The following is a 23,527-nucleotide window of genomic DNA, read 5'->3' as shown; positions in this document are numbered from 1 at the left end:
AATCAGTTTGCTAAAATATGCCCGGGTTGAGTGCAGCAAAAAAAATCAGGTAAACTGTATGAGAGCTGACCCTCATAAGTATTAACGTTGCTCGTGTGCTTGTGTTATAAATAAAATACATCTGCTGCCGGATCCAAATCAATATTATTTTTGTTCCAAAACCAAATAAAAATGGAAACACATAAAAATTTTAATTACCAAACACACAAGTTTCCTAAACAAACATGTTTTCCTCATAACAACTGATGAAAAGAGAATGAACAAAAACTCTTACGAATCTGTTCTGCCCTCAAAGATTGCTGAGCACATAACTTTTACGCCTCCCAACCCCCGGCGCTCGTCATTTTTCCGAAAGGTAGAATCGTTTTTATAAAACAATAGATATTTTGTACACTACTGTTCGATCGAAGTTCACTTCTGCTGCTTTTTATGTACGTTTTCTGGCAAATGTGGATAAAAATGACCCCGGAGGAACAAAGACAACTTTATATTAATGTCGGAATTGAAAAAAAAAACCCGAATCAAAGACAGACAAATCAAAATACTTAGGGAACAATCTCAAGGAGAAGATTCAAATTCGAATGATTTCGTGGTGCTCAAAATTGCCGTTCCATTTATTGTCTATTTTAAAAAAATTTTGTAGGATAAGTTTAACTAGAATTTTTTTAAAAGATTGGATATTGGATTGGGCGGCCTCGATTTGCAGAAATCAATAAAAAATATCACGATGGGAGAACGGCTGTAGCACGATGGGAGAACGGAGTTTGTACAACTGTGGCTGAACTTTATTTGACAAATTTGATGGATTGTCGAATGATCAAGAGCATGAAAATCTGTTTCCTTGTTTATTACAAGCCTCTGAAAATGAAAAACATTTAGTTACGCCTCGATTTCAACAACTAATGGCCAGAAAAATCTTCATACCTTACATCAGTCGATCAAGATTAATTTTTACCAATTATCGGTCGACCACAATTTTTTTATAAGTTGATGTTTAAACCCCTTGGGCTCCAGACTAAACATTCTACGTCAAAGAACCGCAAACAGATTTAGAGCCCATGTTGACGTTTGCCCAAATTTTGTGTAGAATTTCATTTAATCGCTGAGGAGATGAGCACTGCTCTCCCGGAGGTTGGTGGCAGAGCAAATCAGCGCTGAATCAGTCTAAGGACATTCTGTTTTTTAGGAAGAAAAGTTCTATGTCACTATATACGCTGGCCAGTCTGATTTTTGAGTAAAATTTACTTCATGAAAAATAATATGTTCAGCTTAACTCACGCCAACAATGTTTGCTTCATATTGCGATTCGTACTTCCGCGTGGGTACTTGTAACAATTAATTTGCGTAGCAAGTCGTAACCACTAGGCTAAATGGGCTTTGTAGTAATGCCCTACAAACCAGCTTAAATATAAATAGGGTGTATGCTACTATAGTAATTACTAGTTATAAAATACAAAAAAAATAAAATATTCTGCTCAGACTTAATTTCGGGTATGAGTAATCTCAGACAAAACATTCTGGAGATGCAATGTTTCAGAACTGAATTTAGTTGTTACTCTTGAAATGTGCTCGTTCAGCGCTGAATTGCTCTGCGACTCAAGTCCGGGCTTTGAGATATTTTAAACTTGAGAAATAATTAAATTAAAAAACAAAAGAATAAAGTAAACAATTGAAATAATTCAGGATGCTCTGCTGAAGAAGCATCATCAGAGCCAATGGCAACTGATAAATAGAGAAAACAGGAAAAAACAGAAAAGATACATGCCAACAATGACAAACTTAAACTCATAAAGATCTTCTATTTCATATATTTAAATTAGGAGTATAATGTCTACTATTCAATTATTAGTAAACACGCTCTAATCAGATAGCAAATATTGAAATATTACTAATATACATGAGTTACCCGATATTTCATCCCTTGCTATATTAACTCAGATAATGACTTTTATTCAGAGCAGCTCAAAATATTAATTTCTTTAGAAATTATTTGTTTTGGATCATTTAATGATGTGACATCTAAAAATTGCCACAAGCATAAGCTCATAGCCAAATCTATCATCAGTTTGATTGACCGGGATGACCTTTCTTGGCAACCATATCCAAGAACCATATATGGTTCCATAGAGGCCATACAAAAAATTCCTTGCATGATCTTGCCATGATTGCGTGGGAATACCTCCGGTGTATCTTAAGCAGCCAGTCAAACAGTGTTCGTTGTTTTGAGATATGTTTCATTTTTACCATCTATGGTCATACATGGCACCATGAACCTCTAAGGTCTTGGATATGGTTGCCAAGAAACCATAGGCTTGAATTTTTTTCAAAAGGCATTTGAACACTTTTTGGTATATGCAACTGTCAAATGGGATAATTTAGTGTCGTCTGAGCCCCTGTTTCCAATATATGTATATTCACGTTTATGGTTGCCAATTTTTGTATGACGCCACATACGGCCTGGATATGGTTGCCAAGAATTATCTATGGTGGTCAACCCGGGTGCTACCCAAAGTTTAGGCGCCAGTAAATAATCGCTCCTGGTACCTCTGTGGTTAATTTGCCAAAGCTGATTCACCTGGAGCCTCTGTGTTTTGTTAACTTACTTGCAAAAAAATTATGGTTGGATGAGGAAACAAGGTGTTCGACCAGTCTGTAAATAGTGATGCCTTTCATTAAACAACGCTGAACTTTCGTGTTTATATCATACCGAACAATTCATCAATAAATGTGTATTTTTGCTTCATGAAGACGGTCGACTGAAGTGCTCAGCTTCTATTTTAGGTATCAAAAATTAAAAGGAAAACATTATGTCAGATTATGGCACAAGCACGGATTGTGTGGAACAAACGAAAAAAAAATCCTATAAATAATATGAGGGCTGACCTAGTTAAGAAAAATATGTTCGCCGGACTTAAACAATTTGCATCCACTAAGTTGAGAGATCCAGATGTGCTAATTGGAAACATTTTTATTGCAAGATCGGTAGACGTAAAAAATCACACTCAACTTTTTAAATATCCAAAAACAAATTGGCTTACAATTTGCTCAAAACAACTGGTTAGAAAAAGAGTCAAAAGCTCCTCAATTTTATCAACCTAAAGCTCAATTTTATCAACCTAAAGCTCAATTTTATCAATCAAAAGCTCCTCAATTTTATCAATCTATGTGAACTGGAAAAATGTGTCTCTGAAAAACTGGAGAAAACAGATAATTATCTAAAGCAATACAAATTAACCTTGAATACCGGTAAAACTGAACTTCTTTGCGTCTCGAAGGAACATGAAAATTTTGATCCAATAGTTTTTCGGGGACAAGAAATTAAACCACAAAGTCACTGCAGATAGTTGGGTATAATAATTGATTCTAAACTAAATTTTCATGTACAACTCAACAAAGTCCTATCAAATATGGCCACAGCGATTAGATCCATAAACCTTTTACGTTATCAGTTACCTCTGGAAGCACGATTGATGCTATTCAAATCCCTAGTCCTTTCTCATTTAACATTCAGTGCTCTATTTTTTCAGAACTTGAATTTCTCTGCAATGCAGCGAAATAATCGACAAATCAATTGGGGTATTAAAGTTTGCTATATGAGAAAAAGGTTTGAGAGATCTACAGATCTCTTAGTAAAATCTGACATTTTGCATGCAGAACTTGTAATAAGCCAGATGAGCGTTTCAAAACTTAGGAATGATTTTTCATTATTGAAAACACACGACACTGAGAGTTTTTGTCTAAGTGGTAATGTTTTAGTAAGAAAAAACAACAGAACTGAACAGCTAATTCTCTTAAGGTCGAGCTGTCGATCAATACAAAAAAGAAGCATCCAAAAGTGGAAAAAACTTCCGCTTGATGTCCGGACTATCAGATCAAAAACAAAGTTTAAACGCATGTTAAAACAGCATCTGCTCTAACAATTCAAACTTGTACCGTTGGAAAGGAACGTTGGTGGCTTCAAAAATTATTTTTTTCTTTAGAAAACGGAACCACTAATTTTGATTTTTAACATTGTACTGATTTTGTTTATATAATTTTAAACTTGTAATATTTAACCCCTGGGTTATATTTTCAATTTACTTGTTTAAAAAAAAATCTATTATGCTTGAAATTTTTAGACAGTATATAAGTTCAGGTCTTCCCCGAGGCGCACGTGCTTCTTAATATAGGTGTTTTTTTTTCAGTAAAGTAAATTGACACTGTTTTTTTGAAGCTGTGGACTTACAAAATACTGAGTGAAAACGTTTACTACGGATACTTTTACATTTTCTGAGAAATCAGCAAACAAACGCCCCTGGGGTAACTGATAAAACGTTCCTTTACTGTCGGGAAAAAAGAGGAACTCAAATCAAGTTGGACCCAAATAAACAAAAACAAAGTTTTTAAGTTTATACTTTACTTTATTATGGAGAAGATATAAATTTAAATGAATTGGCGGATTTTGATTCATTTTGTCTGTCGCTTACTTTCTGTTTATTTTTTTTTGGGTTAATACACTAACTTGCAATTTAAAGTCTTTCTTATTGCATTGCGTTTGATTAATTTAACCAGCGGTTATAGTGTTGTTTAAAAGACGTATAGAAGACGAATCAGCACGTGCTTTGTTAGCTTTGTTAGCTTTGTTAGCTCGTTAAGCGAAATCAACAAGCAAACAAGAAAAAATTATAGAAGCATCCTGTTTTTTCATCCTGTCTGTGGGACTAGACGAAGTGCCTAATGTCCGGTGAGATTGTTCCTAATACCCCTCCAGCCCAGTCTGTCCCCCAAGTTTTCTGGGGCGGTTTGCCTGGGAAAACAATCGCCTTACAACATACAAGTCTTTGTTTGTTGGGGTAGTTTTCCCGAATAAGTTCCCCTCAACCTGAGATTTTTTTTCAAAATGAAATACAACTTAAGAAATGCGATTTTCGACGAGAGTGGTGCAAGGCAATTAGAGAATGTAGGCTCACAAAGCGAAACACAAATCCTGAATCCAGCAAAGACATGCATACGGGTTTGACCCAGGAGTTGCAAAATGTATGTGTTAAAGAGTTTTTTCACGTAGCTCCAGGCACAATTCTTTTTCTGCCAGATACCGCAGATAAACTCTACAGAGTTTAAGTACTTGAAAACTGCGATCAGTACACCAAAATAAGATATTTTGTTTGGGATCAGAGCATGACGCTTGGTTCAATTCCGAATCAATTTGGGCTTATTCAAAATACAAAGAGCAGTTGTGCAGCCTTCGAAAAATTAACAAAGTTCTCTCAAACAAAATAGACAATTTTATTGCTCTCCTGTGACTCCACTGATTCCAGTCAGTTGAATAACTCATTTTTTGAACTCCTAATGTGTTGATCTCTCAATAAAGTCCGAGAGTAACAAATGGTCATAACTGTTGACATTATTGAGTTCGTACGTGCCAACCTGTCGCTTTGTTCCTATCAAATTCAGAGCAGGATGGTCTCAATTGATATCAGGTATTCTTCTTGAATGTGTTGAGGCTCCAGACAACGAGACAAATTGGCAAAAACTTTTTTCGGTTTCAAAATGTGTTCTACGTGCTTGTAACGGCGGAGGCAAAAAGCAAAAGCGTAATCAAGACCAACGTCTCGCAGAACGTTTTGATCGTTGGAATGCCGGTGAATATGGGAAGCTTTCGTCAGAAGCTGTCTCTTTGAAACAATCAAAAAGACAGAGAACTAACAGATTGAAGAAATTTTGGTCAGATTTAAAACGTTGTGCCTACAAGGCCAATTTGGCTGAGCCGCTAAAGTTTTAGCTTCTGAAGGTCTTGCAACCGATAACAAAGCTACATTCAAAACACTGGAAAAGTTACACCCGAAGGAACAGTTACCCGGCGTCAGTATATCTGACAACATTGCATCCAATGCGTTCCAATTCAGTGAAAACGTAGTTTATGAACAACTGAAGACAATCAGCGAGCACACTGCAGCCGGTTCCTCTAAGGTGTTTCCCGAACATCTTCAGCACGCAGTTGACTGCACTGCACCTGATCGGTCCGAGTTTGCCCTGAAAGCGATAACAAAGTTTGTAAACTTTTGCAGCTGGGGACTTTTCCTGCTTTTATTTCCAAAGCACTCCGCTGCGCTTCACTCACGAATTTATCCAAAAAAGCTGGGGTGCGTCCGATAGCAGTTGGCGAAGTGTTGCGACGCCTCATAGCAAAATGCTTGCTAAAAGAAGCTAAATCAGGAGCAAATGAGCTATTTGATAGTTTGCAACTGGGAGTCGGCGCTGAGGCAATAATTCAGTGGAGGCGCTGAGGCAATCAGTCATTCGTCAAAAATTACATACGATAACATAGTTAGTGCTCAGACGGACGAAGGCGTGCTTCAAATTGATTACCAAAACGCTTTCAACTCAGTCAAGCGTTCAAACTTATTAAAAGCAACTTATGAATTTATTCCTGGAATTGCCGCCTTCACCAATTTTTGCTACTCCCAGCACACACCACTCTTTTACAACAATGCAATCGTTCAAATTGAATAGGGTGTTCAGCAGGGTGATCAACTGGGACCGTTACTGTTCTCCTTGACGTTATGGCCAATCATACAGAAGATCAAGACTTCAGTTCCGGGTTTGTTACAGCACACTTGGTACTTAGATGATGGGTTTATTGCTGGGTCTGAAGACCAAATCAAACAAACGCTTGAAATCCTAGCCAATGAAGGCCCTGAGAGAGGCCTAATCTTGAGAAAAGACAAATGTGAGCTGTGGACAATTAAAGATTTAGCCTCCGTTGATCAGGCAGTAAAAAGGAAATTGGGAAACGGTTTGGAAGTTCTGGGTGCTGCAGTTGGTTCAAAAGACTTTGTCGCTTCCTGTTTGAAGAGGAGAGTTCAAAATTTTTTTTATCTATGCTGGACAATTTACAACACCTTAACGATCCTCAATGTGCATTGGGTATCCTTCGTTACTGTTTGGGAACTCGGAAACTAGTATACTCTTTACGAACTAACACTCCATCAAACGATATGCTCGAAGTATTGAAAAGTTTCGATGACGGCCAAAGAGAAGTGTTGGATCAAATTGTTGGCTCAATTATTGATGATGACGCATGGAAACAGTCTTCCTTACCCATCGGTTTGTCGGGACTAGGCATCAGACAATCAGAAGAGCAAAATAAAATTGCGTTTGTGGGCTCAATTTTAGCCTCAGACGAGCTGGTCAACAAAAAGCAAGTAGAAGTCCCTCAGAAAGCGGCACTTTTAAAGAGTTACACCAGAGTTTGGAACCGTTCATTCTATTTTCGCACACGCAAAAAAAATCCAAGGAGCACTTGATAAAGAAAAACTTGCTGCCCTAATAAAAAATCAAACGCCAACCAGGGAAAGAGCAAGACTCCAATCACTATGCCTGCCTCATTCCGTCGCGTGGCTTTCCGCGCCTCCATTTCCCGCTATAGGTCTACACCTTTCGGCCAAAGTAATTCGACCGAAGTCAGTGTCAAGTACAGGCCCGGAATCGCGGTTTATGATCAAGAAAGTAAATGTCTTTTTTGCAAGTCAGGTATATTGGACACATTTGGTGACCATGCAGTTGCCTGCCATGGAAGGGGAGATGTGATTGCAAGGCACAATAGAATTCGCGATCGTATAGCTTCCGCCTGTTCAGCAGCTAATTTGTCTCCAGTAACTGAAAAACGCAATCTCATTGTGGAAAACAACTCACGCCCAGGAGACGTCTATCTGCTTTCTTGGAAATCGGGACAATCGGCTGCTCTAGACATAACCGTGACTTCCTCTCTGCAACCGAACATTATTACTTATGCGGCAGAGAAGTCTGGCTATGCAATTGAAGCTGCTGAAGATCGAAAATATGCTCAGTATGAAAATAGCTGTGCTCAACAAGGAATTTTGTTCGTCCCTCTGGCAATCGAAGTTTTGGGCTGTCTGTCGAGGACTCTGAAGAAGGCCTTACTGCGCATGTCGTTGTTAGCTGATAGCAGAAATTATCAGTCAGTGGGACAATCCATTGCCTTCGACAGAGCAGTTCAGTCACTTTCTGTTGTCATCATACGGAGATCAGCTAATGAGCCGATGTCGCGAGCCCCGTAATTGAACGCAGCAATTAGATGAACTTGTCCGATAATTAGTGACCCGATTGTGTGGGACGCAATGTGAAGATAACTTTCCCTAGATGCTTCTGTTGAGCTGAATCAATCTGTTGATAAAATAGAAATAAGCCCGAATTTTTATTGAACTCACCCAATGAGAGGGGAGTCTTTTCGTAAGCAATTTCATCCAACAGTAGGGTACTTGAGCTCAGTTCATTAATGCGAGGAGTTTTAAAAAAAGAGAGTTAAAAAGCTGAGGGAGAGAGGCAGAAACGTCAGAGATCGGAGAAAACATTATGATTGGCAATAAGAAATAATCAGCAAACATTTAAATTTTAGATCAATATAAACCAAGATTGTTTGATAATAGAGACCACGCACTTAAAATTTACTCGAATTTACTGATTAAAAAAAATTAAGCTCAGGTTTTAATTATGCTAGTTTTTCTAAGAAAAGGGCTGAACAAAATTCTGCGATATCACCGCTAATTTTGTTTGTTTTTCACCGACAGCGTGGTTAATGCTTTAAAAATATAAACAGCGTCTATTGGTACCAGTTATTTTAAATGAAGTCAGTCACCTGTGAAGCTGGTTATCCCCTTTGTAATCTTAATATATCTTGATTTTTTTTGTACTTACTTGTACTTAATCCCTGTAATTGGTCTGCAAGTCGCAGCCACGTTTGAAATTAAGTTTATTTCGGAAACTTGAAAAGGTACAGAAAAAAATGCAATTATGGAATATGTCAAAATGAATTTTAATCTTTCTAACCTCCACCTGGGGGAACAAATATCTGACCAAATTCTACGTGAGCAACAGGGGTATGTTCGAAGTAGTAGTAAACTCTCACACCAGTCTCGTTCGACATGAAGCAGGATGAAAAGTCGTACTCGTAATCTTCATCAGCGAAAGCGCTGGATAGGTCAAATTTATCAGGGCCGTACGGAACCAGCTTCAAAAAATAATGTGACGTCGCATCATCTGAAACAATGAACACGGTGCTTCACTTTGATATCTCGTCAATAGAAATTATATGAAAACGTTTTAATGCTATCGAAGGTTATGAAAATTTAATTTTTGTCTTATTTTTGCTTAAACTTTTGAAATTAAAAATACCCGGGTTGACCACCATAAACGTTTCTTGGCCACCATTTCCAAGCCATATATGGAGTTTATGGTGACTTTGCAACCACATAGCTGACCATGGAAAAAATCATATTGTTCGAGCGACTCTGAAAACAAACATGCATTTCACTCTGAGTAGAGAAAAACTCATCAAGACACTTGAAAAAAAAAATGAAGTTCATGGTGTCTTGGGAACCATATCCAGGACCCTACAGATTCATGGTGTCCTGTAAGACCATAAAAGCCAAAGACAAAAAATGACGTCGGATTGATGTTGAATACTAAACTAACAAGGCGGCTCGTTATTGTGCGTTCGCACATGATGTTCCGACCCGAGGTCATCTACATTTTTGACTTAATTGTCAACCAAGTGAAGAAATAACAAAAATAGATGTTTGAGTTTAAAGCAATCGTTACACAACCTATCTACTAATTGAATTACTTAATGCTATGCCTTATTACAGCGCCAATGAGGTTTGACCTTAAAAAGACTACGAGACAAAAAACAACCAAAAAGTTAGCAAAAACAAAAACTTCACGGCAGAAACTGAAAATCTAAATTTATTAGCACATAGTAACAACGTAAAATGCAGTCAAATAAAACCTTAACTACTCAAAGTTAATTTTTCTTATTTATACAGCGGACGGAAAATCTTCCTAATGAGACCTTGTTACAAGACAACAAAGAGAACGATCAATGAGGCGAAATTCAAAAACTAATCAACATTTTTTAAACCAAGAAATTTCAAAAGTCTTAAAAATCATTAGCTTTTAACTAAATAATCCTTGATAAATTACTAAAAAATTATTACACAACCAAAAGGCCTTGTACTTGGTTTGTTTAAGCCTTAGAAACGAACTAAAGAAATACCTATAAAATAAGAAACGATTTGCGAAAACACAAACTATTGCTACCATTTAAATAATTAGCTATTACCTGAATATTATGTATTTATAATTCAATTCTTATTTCTACTAATTCAGCTGCAGGAATTATACTGGGAGATTAAATAAGTTTATTTGGGCAGCAATTTGTAAACCATTGGGATCTGTTACTACGCAATTTTTCTGAAAGAAGAGAAGAAGCGCAAAAAATGACCACTCAAAAAACATTTATAAAAACGCATATTGTCCAACAAACAATGCCTTGGTGACAAATAATATGTTTTTTGGAATAAACGAAATTGAATCTGACCTCTCCTGGATGAAACTAAGTTACAATTTGACGAAAAGAACAAAAAAAACTGAAAAGTTTGAAAAATGTTTGAAAATGTACATCAAAAATTTTAAGAATAAATGCTATAAACCGACTAACAGATTCCTGTAAAAACATTAATTCAATTCTCAACTACAAGCCTAAGAGGCTTGTAAGCAATTTACGGCTACATGCTGGACAAAAACAGACAAAAACGGCAATTTCAAGGAAAACAAATGAGCGAGAAAAGTGTCGAATGCATTAAAAAATGAACTTTTCACTAAAAAAAAATTTAATATGTTTAATTAATTTTTAACAGCATTGGGATTCCTATTTTTAAAATCAATATAGCTTCAAAATATTACATATGAACAAACACATTAGAACCACGAAATTATTGAGAAAATTCGTAGTATCAACGCCACTAATAAATTAGCTTTCAACGGAATCCATTAAATACGCTAAATTATGCCTCTATGGAACAACAAGTTTGTTGGCTATTCAACTTTGTCAATAGGAGCTTACAACAAGTTATTGAAGATGAAAACAACAACAAAGACAGGCAACAATCAAAATTTCAGTAGAAAAGTGCCAGAAGAAAATTTCGAAGCAATTTAAATCATAAATTTGTCTCTGAAAACTTTTTATATGATCCGTTGAACGTCTTCCCTAAGTCAATGGAAACTATCAGTATTAAAGTAATGTCATAAATTTTCAAAAAGGTCCAAAATAAGAAAAAGTACCCAAATTTTTTTCAAAAAACATATGGAAACTAGGGGAATTGAAGTTTTAAAACTAATAGTTAGAAGATAAAACCGATAACCAGATTATTTTTGGCTGCATTAAAAATAACAAGGGATCTTAAAAGTACTAAGACAGACTGACTTTTCACGAAAAAAAGTTTAGGATTGGCTAATGTTCAGAAAAACTTTTTTAATAGTCTTAACAGCCATTAAACTCAAAAGCTTTTATTGGAGGACAATAACTCTGCTCAGAAATTAAACGATGACAGGAAAAAGATGTCTGTCATGCTTAGATAATCAATAAGCGATCACAAAAAATCTTAAGACTATGAAAACAACAACAAAAAAACAGGCAAAAGACAAAAACCACTAGAAAAGTGCGAGAAGAAAATTTCGAAGCCAATTAAACCATTAGCTTTTCTCTGCGAACTCTATCTGTGATCCCCTGAATGTCTTTTTCCAAACCAATGGGAATATAATAATATTTGGATAATGCGTGTAAAATAAGGATAATGTGATAAGAAATCAAAAGTAATCAATAATACAAAAATATCCAAAAATTAAAAAAAAATTGAATTCTTGTGTTATTGAGGTGGTATTATCAATAGTTAGAAGATAAAATCTCCAGCAAAATCCATATTAGTTTCAATAGAAAGAAACAAAGGTTCTGTTAATACTGAGACTGACCAGCAGTTCAAAAATTTTAAGATTGGTTAATGTTCAAAAATTTTCGAAAAATTATTTTTAAATTCCTAACAGCCATTAAATTCAATAAACTTAAACGGATGTCAATGAATACGCTCAAATATGCTTCAATAAAAAATGGGGATGTTTGTAATGCATAGGTGATCAAAAGGACATCACAACAAGTCCTATGACTATAAAAACAACAACAAAATCTGGCAAATACCAAAAATTCAGTAAGGAACTGCCAGCAGAAAAAGACGAAGCCATTTAAAACCATGAACTGTTAAGACGTGTGCTGAGGTAGGATTACCTTGAGAAGTTACTCTACTTCTGTCTTATGGTTTCTCAAGAATATAGTCAAATCTTAAGGCTTACTGATTAACTAAAGTTCTAGATCTCTAGTCTGTTACTCTTCTATCTGAGCTTCAGTAGACAGTGCACCGGCCGCAATGCTAAAGTCTAACGTATATCTAAAAACAAAAACAAGAGCGGAGTAGAGAGAGAGAAATATACTTTATCATTATATCAGGTAAGACTGGTACCGACTAAAGGAGTAGCGTGTTGTGTTACCAACGGGTAAACAGATAAACAGTTAAAGGAAAGGCATTTCCATATTTTCAACCAATCAGGGTTGAGTATTTTAGTTTATATTCATTAACATAAATAAAGTATCTAAATCTTTTTGTTGGAAGTCAACACTGAATCCATCTTTTCGGGTTTTAGAGTTTTTTGAAAGTCTTCTGTACTATAAGTCAATTTCCCTTTACTCTCTCTGAAGGATTTTTTCTTTCTTTTTGAATGTGTTGCTTGATAATCGTTTTCGTCAAAGGGTAGAGTCCCAGACATAGGTTGCCCACAGAGCAAGGAATGAACATCAATAACCACAAAAGTATCTATTCCAGTACCACTTCCAGTGGATGAAGATCCTTTTGGGTAGCTCCAGTGTTGATGTGTGTGGTGCTCCTGATGTCCGGTGACTTACCTGACTTACCTGATTTATTTTTGTTAGCTGTTAAAGTGTTTACTATTTTTCTCTATGTTTATGTATTTGTAAGTGTTCTTTGTTAATACGTAGTATCCCTTCCGGTTGGAAGAGTTTTTTTTGTAATTGTAATTATGTAATTCGACGAAGTAATAGAGGGTAGTGAGTTTATTTGTCAATCGAAGTCTTTGTTGACAATCAGTTAGTGACATGTGACTTTTTTGGCCATGTTATATATTGTTACTGAAGATGAACATGTATTATAAGTTTTGATGTCTCCCGAAATCAGGGGTTATTCTGATGCTATTAGTTTTTACGAATTGTTTTGCCATACTTCTACTGGTGTGGGGTAACTATTGTTCAATGTTATTTTTCGCGTTTGTCATATCTGTAAATTTTTTGAAGGTTACAGATCTCGCTTACTTTCATTATAATGGGTAAGCGCCAAAATGTCCCATTGCCTTATTCCCATTAACAGTTATTTCATCAGTGGATAAAATTAGTAAACTATCCGTCTACGCGCTTTATTTATTTAAAGGTTCGCCTGATACGACACATTGATATTCAATCTTCCAAATAATTCCGCTTTTCCTTTTGAAGGAATAAGTATTTGATTGTTTGTTATAAACAGAGTTGTTAGTTGTTACTAATGTATTACATATGAGTGCATAGTATGTGTTAGATTATATGTTCTGTTAGTGATGTTTATGTTAGTTACATATAAATGTACTTTGTTGTGAATGTGAAAATTTTGAATTGTGAACATTCTCAATGTTTTGTCTGTTCTACCTTTTTTTGTATTTGTCTGTAAAGTATTGGTAGCTACTGTCAAATACTTTTTGTACGGTATGTTATGTTATGAAAGATTCTACATGTATTTCATGATTAAAATAGTAATTATGTTAACAGGGTTGTCATGTTATGACTCATGTTGTTAGTTAGCAAGTATGCAATCTATGTTAGAATTGTGCATGATTGTTAGTACACATTACTATAGTGTATTATTATACACTGTGTTACTCATTCCGCTTATTACTAATATCTTGTTCTATTTTTGTTTTCTTTTTATTTACAAAACTGCATATGTCTAACTATGGAAAACTTTGCATATGTACATGTATACAAGTAACTAAAAATAAGGGTAAGTGATAAAATTTAAAAAAATTATTGTGTTTTTTAGATTCTATTACACATTAAGTGTCATACTAGTATAAATTGAGTTCAATCATATTTAAGGATTGTTTGCAAAATGGATTTTGTTATTAGCATGTATAAAAAATTTTTTGCACCGGATATATGCAGAGGAACATCTATAGTTAGATGTATAACAATAAATATTTATAACATTGTTACAATGATATTGTTCTGGGTATTACGAAACTTGTTACTACATCAAAACTTGTTACAGAATATTCCTTGTTAGAGTTTCTCTGTTTGTTTAGGGTGATTTGTTCGATCCCTATATTGTTGATATTCCTTGATGAAGTGATCATCTTTTGAAAGAAAATATGCCACGAGATCAGTTATTTCATCTAATGAAACTTCTGTTATTGATGCTTTTACCGAGTTTCGTATTTCTTTCTCGATATCCGAGGTCTTGCGTTCATTGTTAAATTGTATCCGATTTAGGACAGCTCTGTTGGTGACGCTGCTTTCCAAATGGTAAATGTGATATTCCTCACACGGTTCTTAGGCTTCTATGGGTACAATGAGCGGTCGTTCGGGTGCTTCTTTGGGTTGGAAGATATAGTAATTCTTCACAGGGTCGAAATTACGTAGTGTTCCAATTGTGTATTCCCATTTTAGTCTGTATCCGTAGTTAAGAAAATATGGTGAAGTTAATTGATCGTTTATGTGTATATAACTCTTTGTAGTATTCTTGTTCTTATCGCGTAAAAACGTATAGTATATTAAGTTGTGGACCAGCTTCGTTTCGTGTACTCTATAATTATTGTTCTGAACATCCTTTGGTGTCGGATGTAGGAAATTGAAGCTGAGTTGAAAAATCTGGTGGTCAAAAACGCTGTATGCGGAAAGGACTTGGGATGCTTTTGCTACGAGGTTATCAAATGTACATGTTATAGGTATTTTAAATTCGTAGTCGTAGTCATATAAAAAGCGTTCTGTTAGACTATAGAACTGTTTTAGAATTGGGTATGCTGTTTGATGGTATTTATCGCGTCCCATATTTTTAGTACTACGTTTCGCTGTATTCGTGTTCTCGGAAGGCAATGGAGGAAAATATTCGGAGACACGATCTTTTAGGTTGTGTAGTGGTTCCATTACAAAGTTATAGTCCCGTGAATCGAATGGCATTTCAAACCAATTACGATAACTTAATAATGGATTATAGTTACTATTATGTGGGTTATTCAGTGTTCGGGGGTCTTTGTCCTGAAACCATATTGTTTCCATTACTGTTGTTGTTGGGGATTGCTCGTTAGTGGACTGGTGGAAAAATGATTTCCTACTGTTGCTTCGGGGTGTTACGGCATACGGGAATCGTAGGTTTTTGGGTCTTATATGTGATGGATATCTATGTGATAAACGTTGTTGAACGTGATATTGCGGTAATTCGTGTTTGTTATCGTTAGGTGGAGGTGGTCGTACTGGTGGTGGATAATTAGGTAGAGGTGGCGATTGGTATACTGTAGTTGGCGTATTGTTTATGCCATCGTTACGTGGCCTGTTATGCTGGTAACTATGTACGTTAGTACTGGTTCCTTGTTCTGTTACGTTAATTGTTCTGTTATAAAAGGAATCTTGATTACGTTTGTTTTCTGTTTGTTTTTTCCTAGTAACTTGTTCTTTTATAACCTTTGCGATCTCTTTCGGTGTTGGTTGGTTCAACGCTGTTTGTGTGTGTGTTGATCGGAAGTGGCACATTCCACTTCGACTCTCATAGTTGTTATCCTGTCATAGTTGTTATCAAAACGATCGTCTGTCTGCGTGCTGCAATCAGAGGCGTTGTCGCGTATTGTTCCTGGACTTGAACGTCCTGATCCTGAACTGAGCTCCCCTTCCTCAACGTCGTAGCTGAGGGGCGAATCTGCTTGGTATGGAGTCTCGGGTTCATAGTCCATTTTGTTTGCCATATCGTTTCTTGTTTGCTGAAAGGTAATTCAATTTGTTACATATTCTTAACTTTGTATTAATTACAATTGATTGTTACAGGTTGATATATGAAACGTTGTTCATTTAGTTTGTTACAAACACACTTGTTATCAGTGGTACCTTTGTTATTGTCTGTTATACAAGTATTATTATTCATTTGTTGGTAGTATGATTTATGAATACAATGTCCATTCATATTCGTACAGAAATATGTTTCTGTGGTGAATTGGTTAGTACCATTGTGTTACTTATATATGTTTGTTATATTGCAAGGAATAGGAAGTTTACTTGTAATTCTCGAATGTATCAGATGTGTTAAGTATAAGTATAGGAAGATACTTGAAATATGGGTGGCGGGTGTATTTGTATTTAAATTAGGATAATTAGGGGAATATCTGGCAAGTAAAAGTGTCTTTGAAATAGTATAAAGCATGTTAGTTGCTCATAGGTGAGTAAAGGATTATACTTCATATGTATCTGCCGAATGAGTGTCAAAATATGTTACTTCATTCCTATGTGGTTGGTCATCATTTTTCAGGATGTCTAAATTATGGCTGCGGTTATGTATTTTATTAGCCACTAGTTTTAACTGATTGAAATCTATTGGTGGGGGGTTTTGTATTTCCATTAGTTTTACTGATGGTATGAGATTTTGTTGGTTTGTCGATGTAGTTGATGGTTGTGGGATTTCGTATGGTGTTGTTTTACTAATACCCAAAGGAGGTTCATATGAACTTCCATGAAATGTTGACAATTGTTGTTGGATATTAGGCGCACTAGGGATGGGTGCCATAGGTGGTGTAGGAAGTGATGTTGTTTGGGGTGTATTAAAAGATACGTTTTTCCTTAAACATTGATATGCAGGTGGTGGGGTGATGAGTTGTGGTTGTATTATGGGTAGTTTGTTTTCAGTTATTGTTTCTAATGGTTCAATTTTTAATGGTTCTTGTTTGTACTTTCGTTCTGGCAACGGTGATTTTTGTTTCTTTTGTGGTGAATCTATTGTTCGTAATTGTTTTCCCTTACCTGTTCTGCGAATAGTTGTATTATAGTGTTTGTAATTAGTATCAATATAAACTGGTGATGGGTTATCGTTATCATTGTGATCTGTTATATGTGTTATATATGAAGAGTGTCGGCGAAAAATACTCTTCCTATTTTTATTATGTCGGGTATAGTGCGAATTATTTTCATCACTATCGTGACTAATTTCTTCTTCTTGAATTTGTGCTATTAGTAGTGTTAATGTCTGTGAGAAGATACCAAATATTCCTGTAAAAAGTATTTTTGTAATACTAGCTTGTTTGCCAATTGCTTTATGAATTGCAAAAGCATTATAGAATTTTATTATAAGATTTGTTAAAAAAAGTATCATACTAATCATGGCGTATATGATTGCCATCTTTTCTAAGATGTACCATGGCCAACCAAAAATTGATAATATTTAATTTAATAATTGATAAAATTTAATAATTGTTCTTTTAGCCATTCGCCGTCAAAAATTTCTTTCCAGTTGACACTGGGTTGGTCGATTTGGAAGTTATATCCATTAATATTTAGATCTTTTAACCATTTTAGTGATTGTTCGTAATTTTTGTATGTTTATAGTAGTCCTAGTTGTTCAAGTTCTAACCATTTTTGCGCATTTGCTGATGTAGCTTCTTGTAATGGTTTTTCGCGGTCTCGCATGTATTCATGTAGTAGATCTCGTTTTCGTTCTTGAATTAATTGTTCTCTACTGTATATACCACTTTCTATCAAACTTGCTTTACTAAACATGTTGTCTAGTACTATTTCTTCAGGTGAAATAGTATTCAATACTGTTTCGGTTTTTACAAGTTATGATGTGACTCTGTATCTCGCTGTTCCTTCAGTGTCTATTGATATTAATCGATCAAAGTTACTGTGTGAACATGGGACTTTCTTCGCCCATAAGTATGTTTGTCGTGTTAGTTGGTGTACGTATTGTACTCCGTTTTTGTACAGAATTGGTATTTTATCATAACATTCGCGTGTTTGTGGTACATATAGGGGTGTTGATTTTTTCGCGCCTTTGTACATTTTCATTACATTTACTCCTTCTTGTTTGACAAATATTGATCTGTCTCCCGTGAGGATATATCCTAATAGCGGAGTGTTCTTTTGTACTTGTGTTAATGTTAATTGTCGAAGGTTTCTAGTTTGTTCACAAATTTTCGAGTAAAATTCTATTGCTTGTAGACTTATTCTTGAGTATATGTTACTCATGTAAAGGTCCAATTTCATATTCATGTATGTTTTATGGTTTACAAAACCATAGTAGTAGTGTTTGTTTTCTTCGTCTTCGTATCGTGTTCTTTGTGATGTTATTTGTTTTGGTTTTATTCGTATGCATTTTTCTTCTTCAAATTTGTCTTTTTTCCTTGTTACTTTTTGTCTTGTATGCATATCGAATCCGTATTCGTATATTTTTTAAATGTCGTCGTATTCGGTTTTGTGTATTGGTTGAAGCGAACCGCATTCGCGTTCGACTAATGGATATATTTCAAATCTGGTGGCTATAGTATCTCTTGTGTTCATTATTATTTTCTGGGTTTGATCATGTTGTTGAACTGTTGTCCATTCAGCGTTTGTTTCTATCCAATATCTATCTTGGTACTTTACCATGAAACCATCAAATCTAATTAGTTCAAATAGTTGACAATGTGTTTGTGGTTCCCATACTATTGTTGCTTTTGTGAATGGTGTTGGAAGGCATTCTCATTTGCGGAGATCGCAGGGTAGTTTTGTTCCCATATATGATATTTCTTCGTTGTCTAGATTTAGTATTAGTAATACCTCACGTATTTCTAGTGTCCAGTCTAGTATATCTATTTTGTTCTGTTTTCGGGGTCCTTTCATGCAATTGGATTGTACATTTTTAATTGCGCTTGGTATCCACATTGGATTTGTGTAATCATAAACTATCCGTCCGTATGGCGGTACCAAGGGGGTATTCATATCGAATTGTATTCGACCTTGCATTTCTTCAATCTTTTTCTGAAGTGGGGGATTAGCGATATAATTAAATGAGATAATATATCTTGTTGGTTTATATCTTGTGTTCTTGAGAAGGTTTATTCTAGCAAGTTCGTTTCGAACCTCATCCGCGTCTAATATTTTTGTTCTTTGTGCGTCTGAAATGTAATAACGTGGTCTATTTGCACCAATGTAGCCGGTGTGCTGTGAACACCATTCTACGCGTTCTTTAATTGTTCCTGCAACTGCGTATGCTTTTATTTCTACTGCTTGTGCTTTTGATAATAATTGTACTTCTGTTTTTGTCATATCAAGATCTAATGGTTTGAATGTACATGTACTAATTTTGTTTAGTTCGTAGTATTTAACATTTGTGATTTCTTCTGCATCACAATCATAGTGTTCTATGAATACATTTTGTGGTCCTGTTGCAGAGCCGTTAATATTTTGTCCGGTTAATTCTACAAAGTCTACTTGTGTTTGTCTTTTTTGTCTTTTATTGTTCAAGTCAAATTTGTTTAGTATACTATTTGTTAATCGTTCTCTATGGAAGTTCCAATTTCGTGTCCATTTGTCGATGGCTATTTCCCACATTGTTTTGTAGTCTGAATTGTTTTTAAGGTTTTTAATTCTTCTATTTTAGTATTTTTGAAGTATTTTGGATAAATGTTGGTATGATTTTGATGAAATACATAGTGTTGATGGTTATCATATTTTTGTTGATGAAATGTATGGTAATTCTTAATGGCTTAATCCTTTCTTGTTTGGTTTTTATTTTTAAAATGTTTGATTTGTATTTCCATTTTTTCGTTTATACGGTCTTTAATGCGTTGTCTAGCTTCATTTTTCAGTCTTTGTTCCATTTTTATTTTTGTTTCCACTTTCATATATATGTATAGTATTATTAATAATAAAATGAGAATTATAGCTTTCAGTTGAATCGACATGTGTATGATAGACCGGTTTGTGGATTGCAAAATGTTGCAAACCCTAAAGTTTGTTTTGTATATCTATCGAATTTGTATATAAATTCGATGCATATTAAAGGTGCTGGGATTGTGGTCGTGACTATAGATGGTGTTGTAGCCTGAAATGGATGATTAAAGATAATGTTATATTTTATCGTTGTGTTAAATTTAAGTTCGAGAGATGGTGTTGCTAAAACGTTAAGTGCTGCGTTGCGTTGGCGATGTGTGAGGTTTAAAGTATTTGTTAGTCTATTTCTTGACCAATTAGTAAGTGTATCACCAAGATTGGTAGGTTGGTTCGGATGGTGTTGGTGAATGATCTGTATTAACACTTGAGTGTTCACTTGGTGAACTGATACTGAAATTGTGCAATGTAGGTGTTCCTGTTCTCTTTGGTTGTTCAGAGTGTCCTGTTTCTAAAGGTCTTATTAAATTAGATTCTATGTCTGTTGATCCATATGAGACTAATGTTGATTCTTGTGTTGGAAATGATAATGACGATCGACGTCGTGCTCTTAGAAGTTCTCTTCTTTCCGGTAGTTCCCGTCGTACAGTATACGGGTTTTCGTTATCTGGGTTCAAAGTATCATCAATTTCTGGTGAAGTTGGAATGTTTGTTAAATCTGTGACTTCGTTATGGTGTGGTTTTTCTGGGTGATTGTTACTTTGATTATTGCTTGATGACGCAATTTTTGCGGGCTATATGTTATGCTCCTGAGCCAGGTCCGTGGTGTGGGAGGTTAATGAATGGTGGTTGTAAAATAAGGAGTGGTGTTAATTCTTGTCCTTGTGGATGTGTTTGTGCTCCTAGGTTCGATATCCAAATTTCGTTGTGATCTAGTCTGAGATTTAATTGATATATTATGACGTTACCGTATAATTGAGAATTTTCTGGAAATCCTGTTTGTAAGTAGAATAATTGTGAGTGTAGGGTGTAATAATTGGATTCTTCAATATCAGGAATAGGATCAATTTTTATGGGTACAGAAAATTTTCTATAAGACTTAAACACATACGTATGAAAAAGTAAATTATAAGTGCGATTTTAATAAATGTGAATATTTCAAGTTCTATGATATCTATATGGGATTTGCATATGTGGAATATATCAGAGTTTATTTCATTCATGAAGTGTTTTTATTGTACTGGTGGGCTTGCATAGACGACTCTACGATTTCGTACGACTTCAGTTATGGTTACTATAGCTAGGTATGTTGAAATAACTACGATACAGGGTACTAGAAAGATAGTTAAGAAAAATATTACTTTAGATAATATTAAGTATGTTGCTATTAATACTTCTGTGAAATCAATTTTTGAAACTATTGTATTTGTACTTGTTTTTAATTTGTTCGTGGATGTTAGTGTGATTGTTAGTGTAAAATGGATACAATGCTCCAATGGAAAGTGACAGTTATTTTATTATTGAAACTGACACTTAACGGTGCCGCACTATCAAATTTTGTGAAAGCTTTTTTGATATATGACTATAACAACGAGTGGTATCATTACATTTGTTACTTTTTTGTTCTGTCGTCAATGAGGTGTATAGCTTGCTTTTTTAAAACTACACGAAAACTGTGTGTAACTGGTTTAAGTTGACACACTCTCTAGTGTTAATTTTTTGTTTCAGTTTTTCAAATTCTGTGATTGTTTCAGTACACGGTGCTGTGTTTTTGAGTAAATCAAAGTGTTTTTCTCCCCAAAATAGTTTAATCTCTTGTCCAGTTTTTGTTGTTCCTTCTATGATAAAGAGATAATCTTGAGTTGATACTTTACAGTTTGTTAGTTTAACGCTATCGTCATCAAAATGTATATGACTGCCAGATGGGTAGTCAAATTCAATAAAATCGTTTATTTGGACTGATATTTTTATGACAAGTTGGTTCTTATTTAATGAATTTAAAAATTCTGAAACTGACAACATAGGTGGTATGTCATTACAATGGTGAGTATATTGATGTATAAGTCTTTCTGAAATGAAATGAACATAATTCAGTTTACCCGGTTCTGTTGAATCGTTTTATGTCGATATAAGATAATAAGAATGTTAGAGAATTAGAAAGAACTTTTTACGAAATAACTCTGAAGTTATTCAGAATTTACTGAGAATCTTTGTTAGATTTGAAGATTTGAAAACGGAATGATTTAGGTTTTGTTAGATTGAAAATGAGGAAAAGAATTGTTTATGAAATTAGACTTGATCGAGAATTTTCTCTACAATTGAGAGTTGATTTTTGGATGAATGCAGTTGAGGTTGAATTTGAATTCAAACTTTGTCTTAAGTTAAAAACTGAAATCAAGTGAGAAACTGAGTTGAAGTTTGTTGAATATTTTGGTTTTCAGCTTAGCTGAATTGAAGAAATTTTTCTGATTTAAGAGAGGTTGTGATTCGTACAAGACAAAATCGGAGTTGTGATTTTTACTTAAATATTCGTTGCTCTCTACAATGTTGGTGACATTAACATATCTTGCGTTTTTCTTTCTTGGTTCTTGAAGTTGCCAATTTTACTAATTTCTGGTTGCAATTAGTATGTTGGATGGTTAGTCTTTCTACTTATGAGTGTTTGTTGTAGATTTTCTTCAGCTTTGTTGGTTGATTATTTTTCCTGTAATTGATATGTTTGGTAGGTAATTGGTGTGTAGGTTGATAATTGGTGTCGTTTGATGGTGGGGTTACTACATTTTTTGTTAATACTTTGAATGTACTAATTGGTTGTTGTGTTACTTTATGGTGCCTTTTCTTACTCCTTAACAATTAGTTTGAAGTATGTTTGTTATCGATGGTATTGATGGTGTCGCCATCTTTTTGGTTTCGCTAAATCCTTTCGTGTTAGCGCTAATGAGTTATCAATTCCCTTTGGTAGTTGGTGCAATTGGTGCAAATGGTGCAAATGGTGCAAACTGGAGACTGATAATTAGTCAATTTGTTTGCAACGTCAATATTCGTTGGTGTCGTTGAGGTGATGTTGAAGTGTTTAGCTCAACACATAATTGATCTGTGTTAGATCCATCTTGTTAATCACCATCTGGTAATGGTGGGAAATGTTAATTGGGTTGACATTTTTAGTTTTTTACTAATTGCGTGTGCCTGGGAGCCGTTTGTCCCGGTACTTTGTTCTTTAAGTCTCTTCATCTTACTAATGAAGATGGTTGTTTTGATCTTTTCTTCTCTTTTAATGATGTGTTCGTTTACTAATGAGGTATGTGGTTACTAATGAGGACTATGACGTCCATCTTTTTAACGTCCGTTTTTGCTTATGACGTAGATTTGGGCTATGACGTAACATTTGTTAAAATGTTATACTGAAATGTCTATTTAGCCGAAGGTCGTTTGACCGATTTATGTTTAAAAGGTCTGGTTATTTATGACTGCCTATTAGTCAATGTGTATTTCAAAGAGGTGGTTTATTTTAATGTCTATATCATGTGTTTTAGATAGTGAGCTGTAATAACTATGAGCTGTTATTACTGTTACAGTTATCTGGACTGTCCTGGTTATGTGTTCTGATTTATGTGGAACCTGGATTCTTACTGGGTTGTTTATTCTTTCGCTTTATTGCTGTTCTGTACTTCTACATTACAACGATTGAGTTGTTTTATGACATGTTACATACACAATATTGTTATAGAGATTGTTGCATATTTATTACACACA

At 34.9% G+C, this 23,527-nt stretch overlaps 1 protein-coding gene across 1 annotated transcript in view; it reads right to left on the bottom strand.

Moving 5' to 3' along the window:
- The window catches only part of LOC142351626 (uncharacterized), a 48,145-nt gene that overhangs the window by 7,497 nt on the left and 17,121 nt on the right, over positions 1–23,527 (bottom strand). Inside the window, exon 2 of the mRNA XM_075403764.1 lies at positions 8,830–9,039. Within this exon, the coding sequence (XP_075259879.1) occupies positions 8,830–9,039 (210 nt within the window). The remainder of the gene's footprint in view (positions 1–8,829; positions 9,040–23,527) is intronic.

Source organism: Convolutriloba macropyga, chromosome 13 (genome assembly GCF_964194025.1).
Source record: "Convolutriloba macropyga chromosome 13, txConMacr16.3, whole genome shotgun sequence".
Lineage (NCBI taxonomy): Eukaryota > Metazoa > Xenacoelomorpha > Acoela > Convolutidae > Convolutriloba > Convolutriloba macropyga.
Note: the sequence above shows the minus strand (reverse complement) of the source record. Positions and strands in the feature narration are given on the sequence as shown.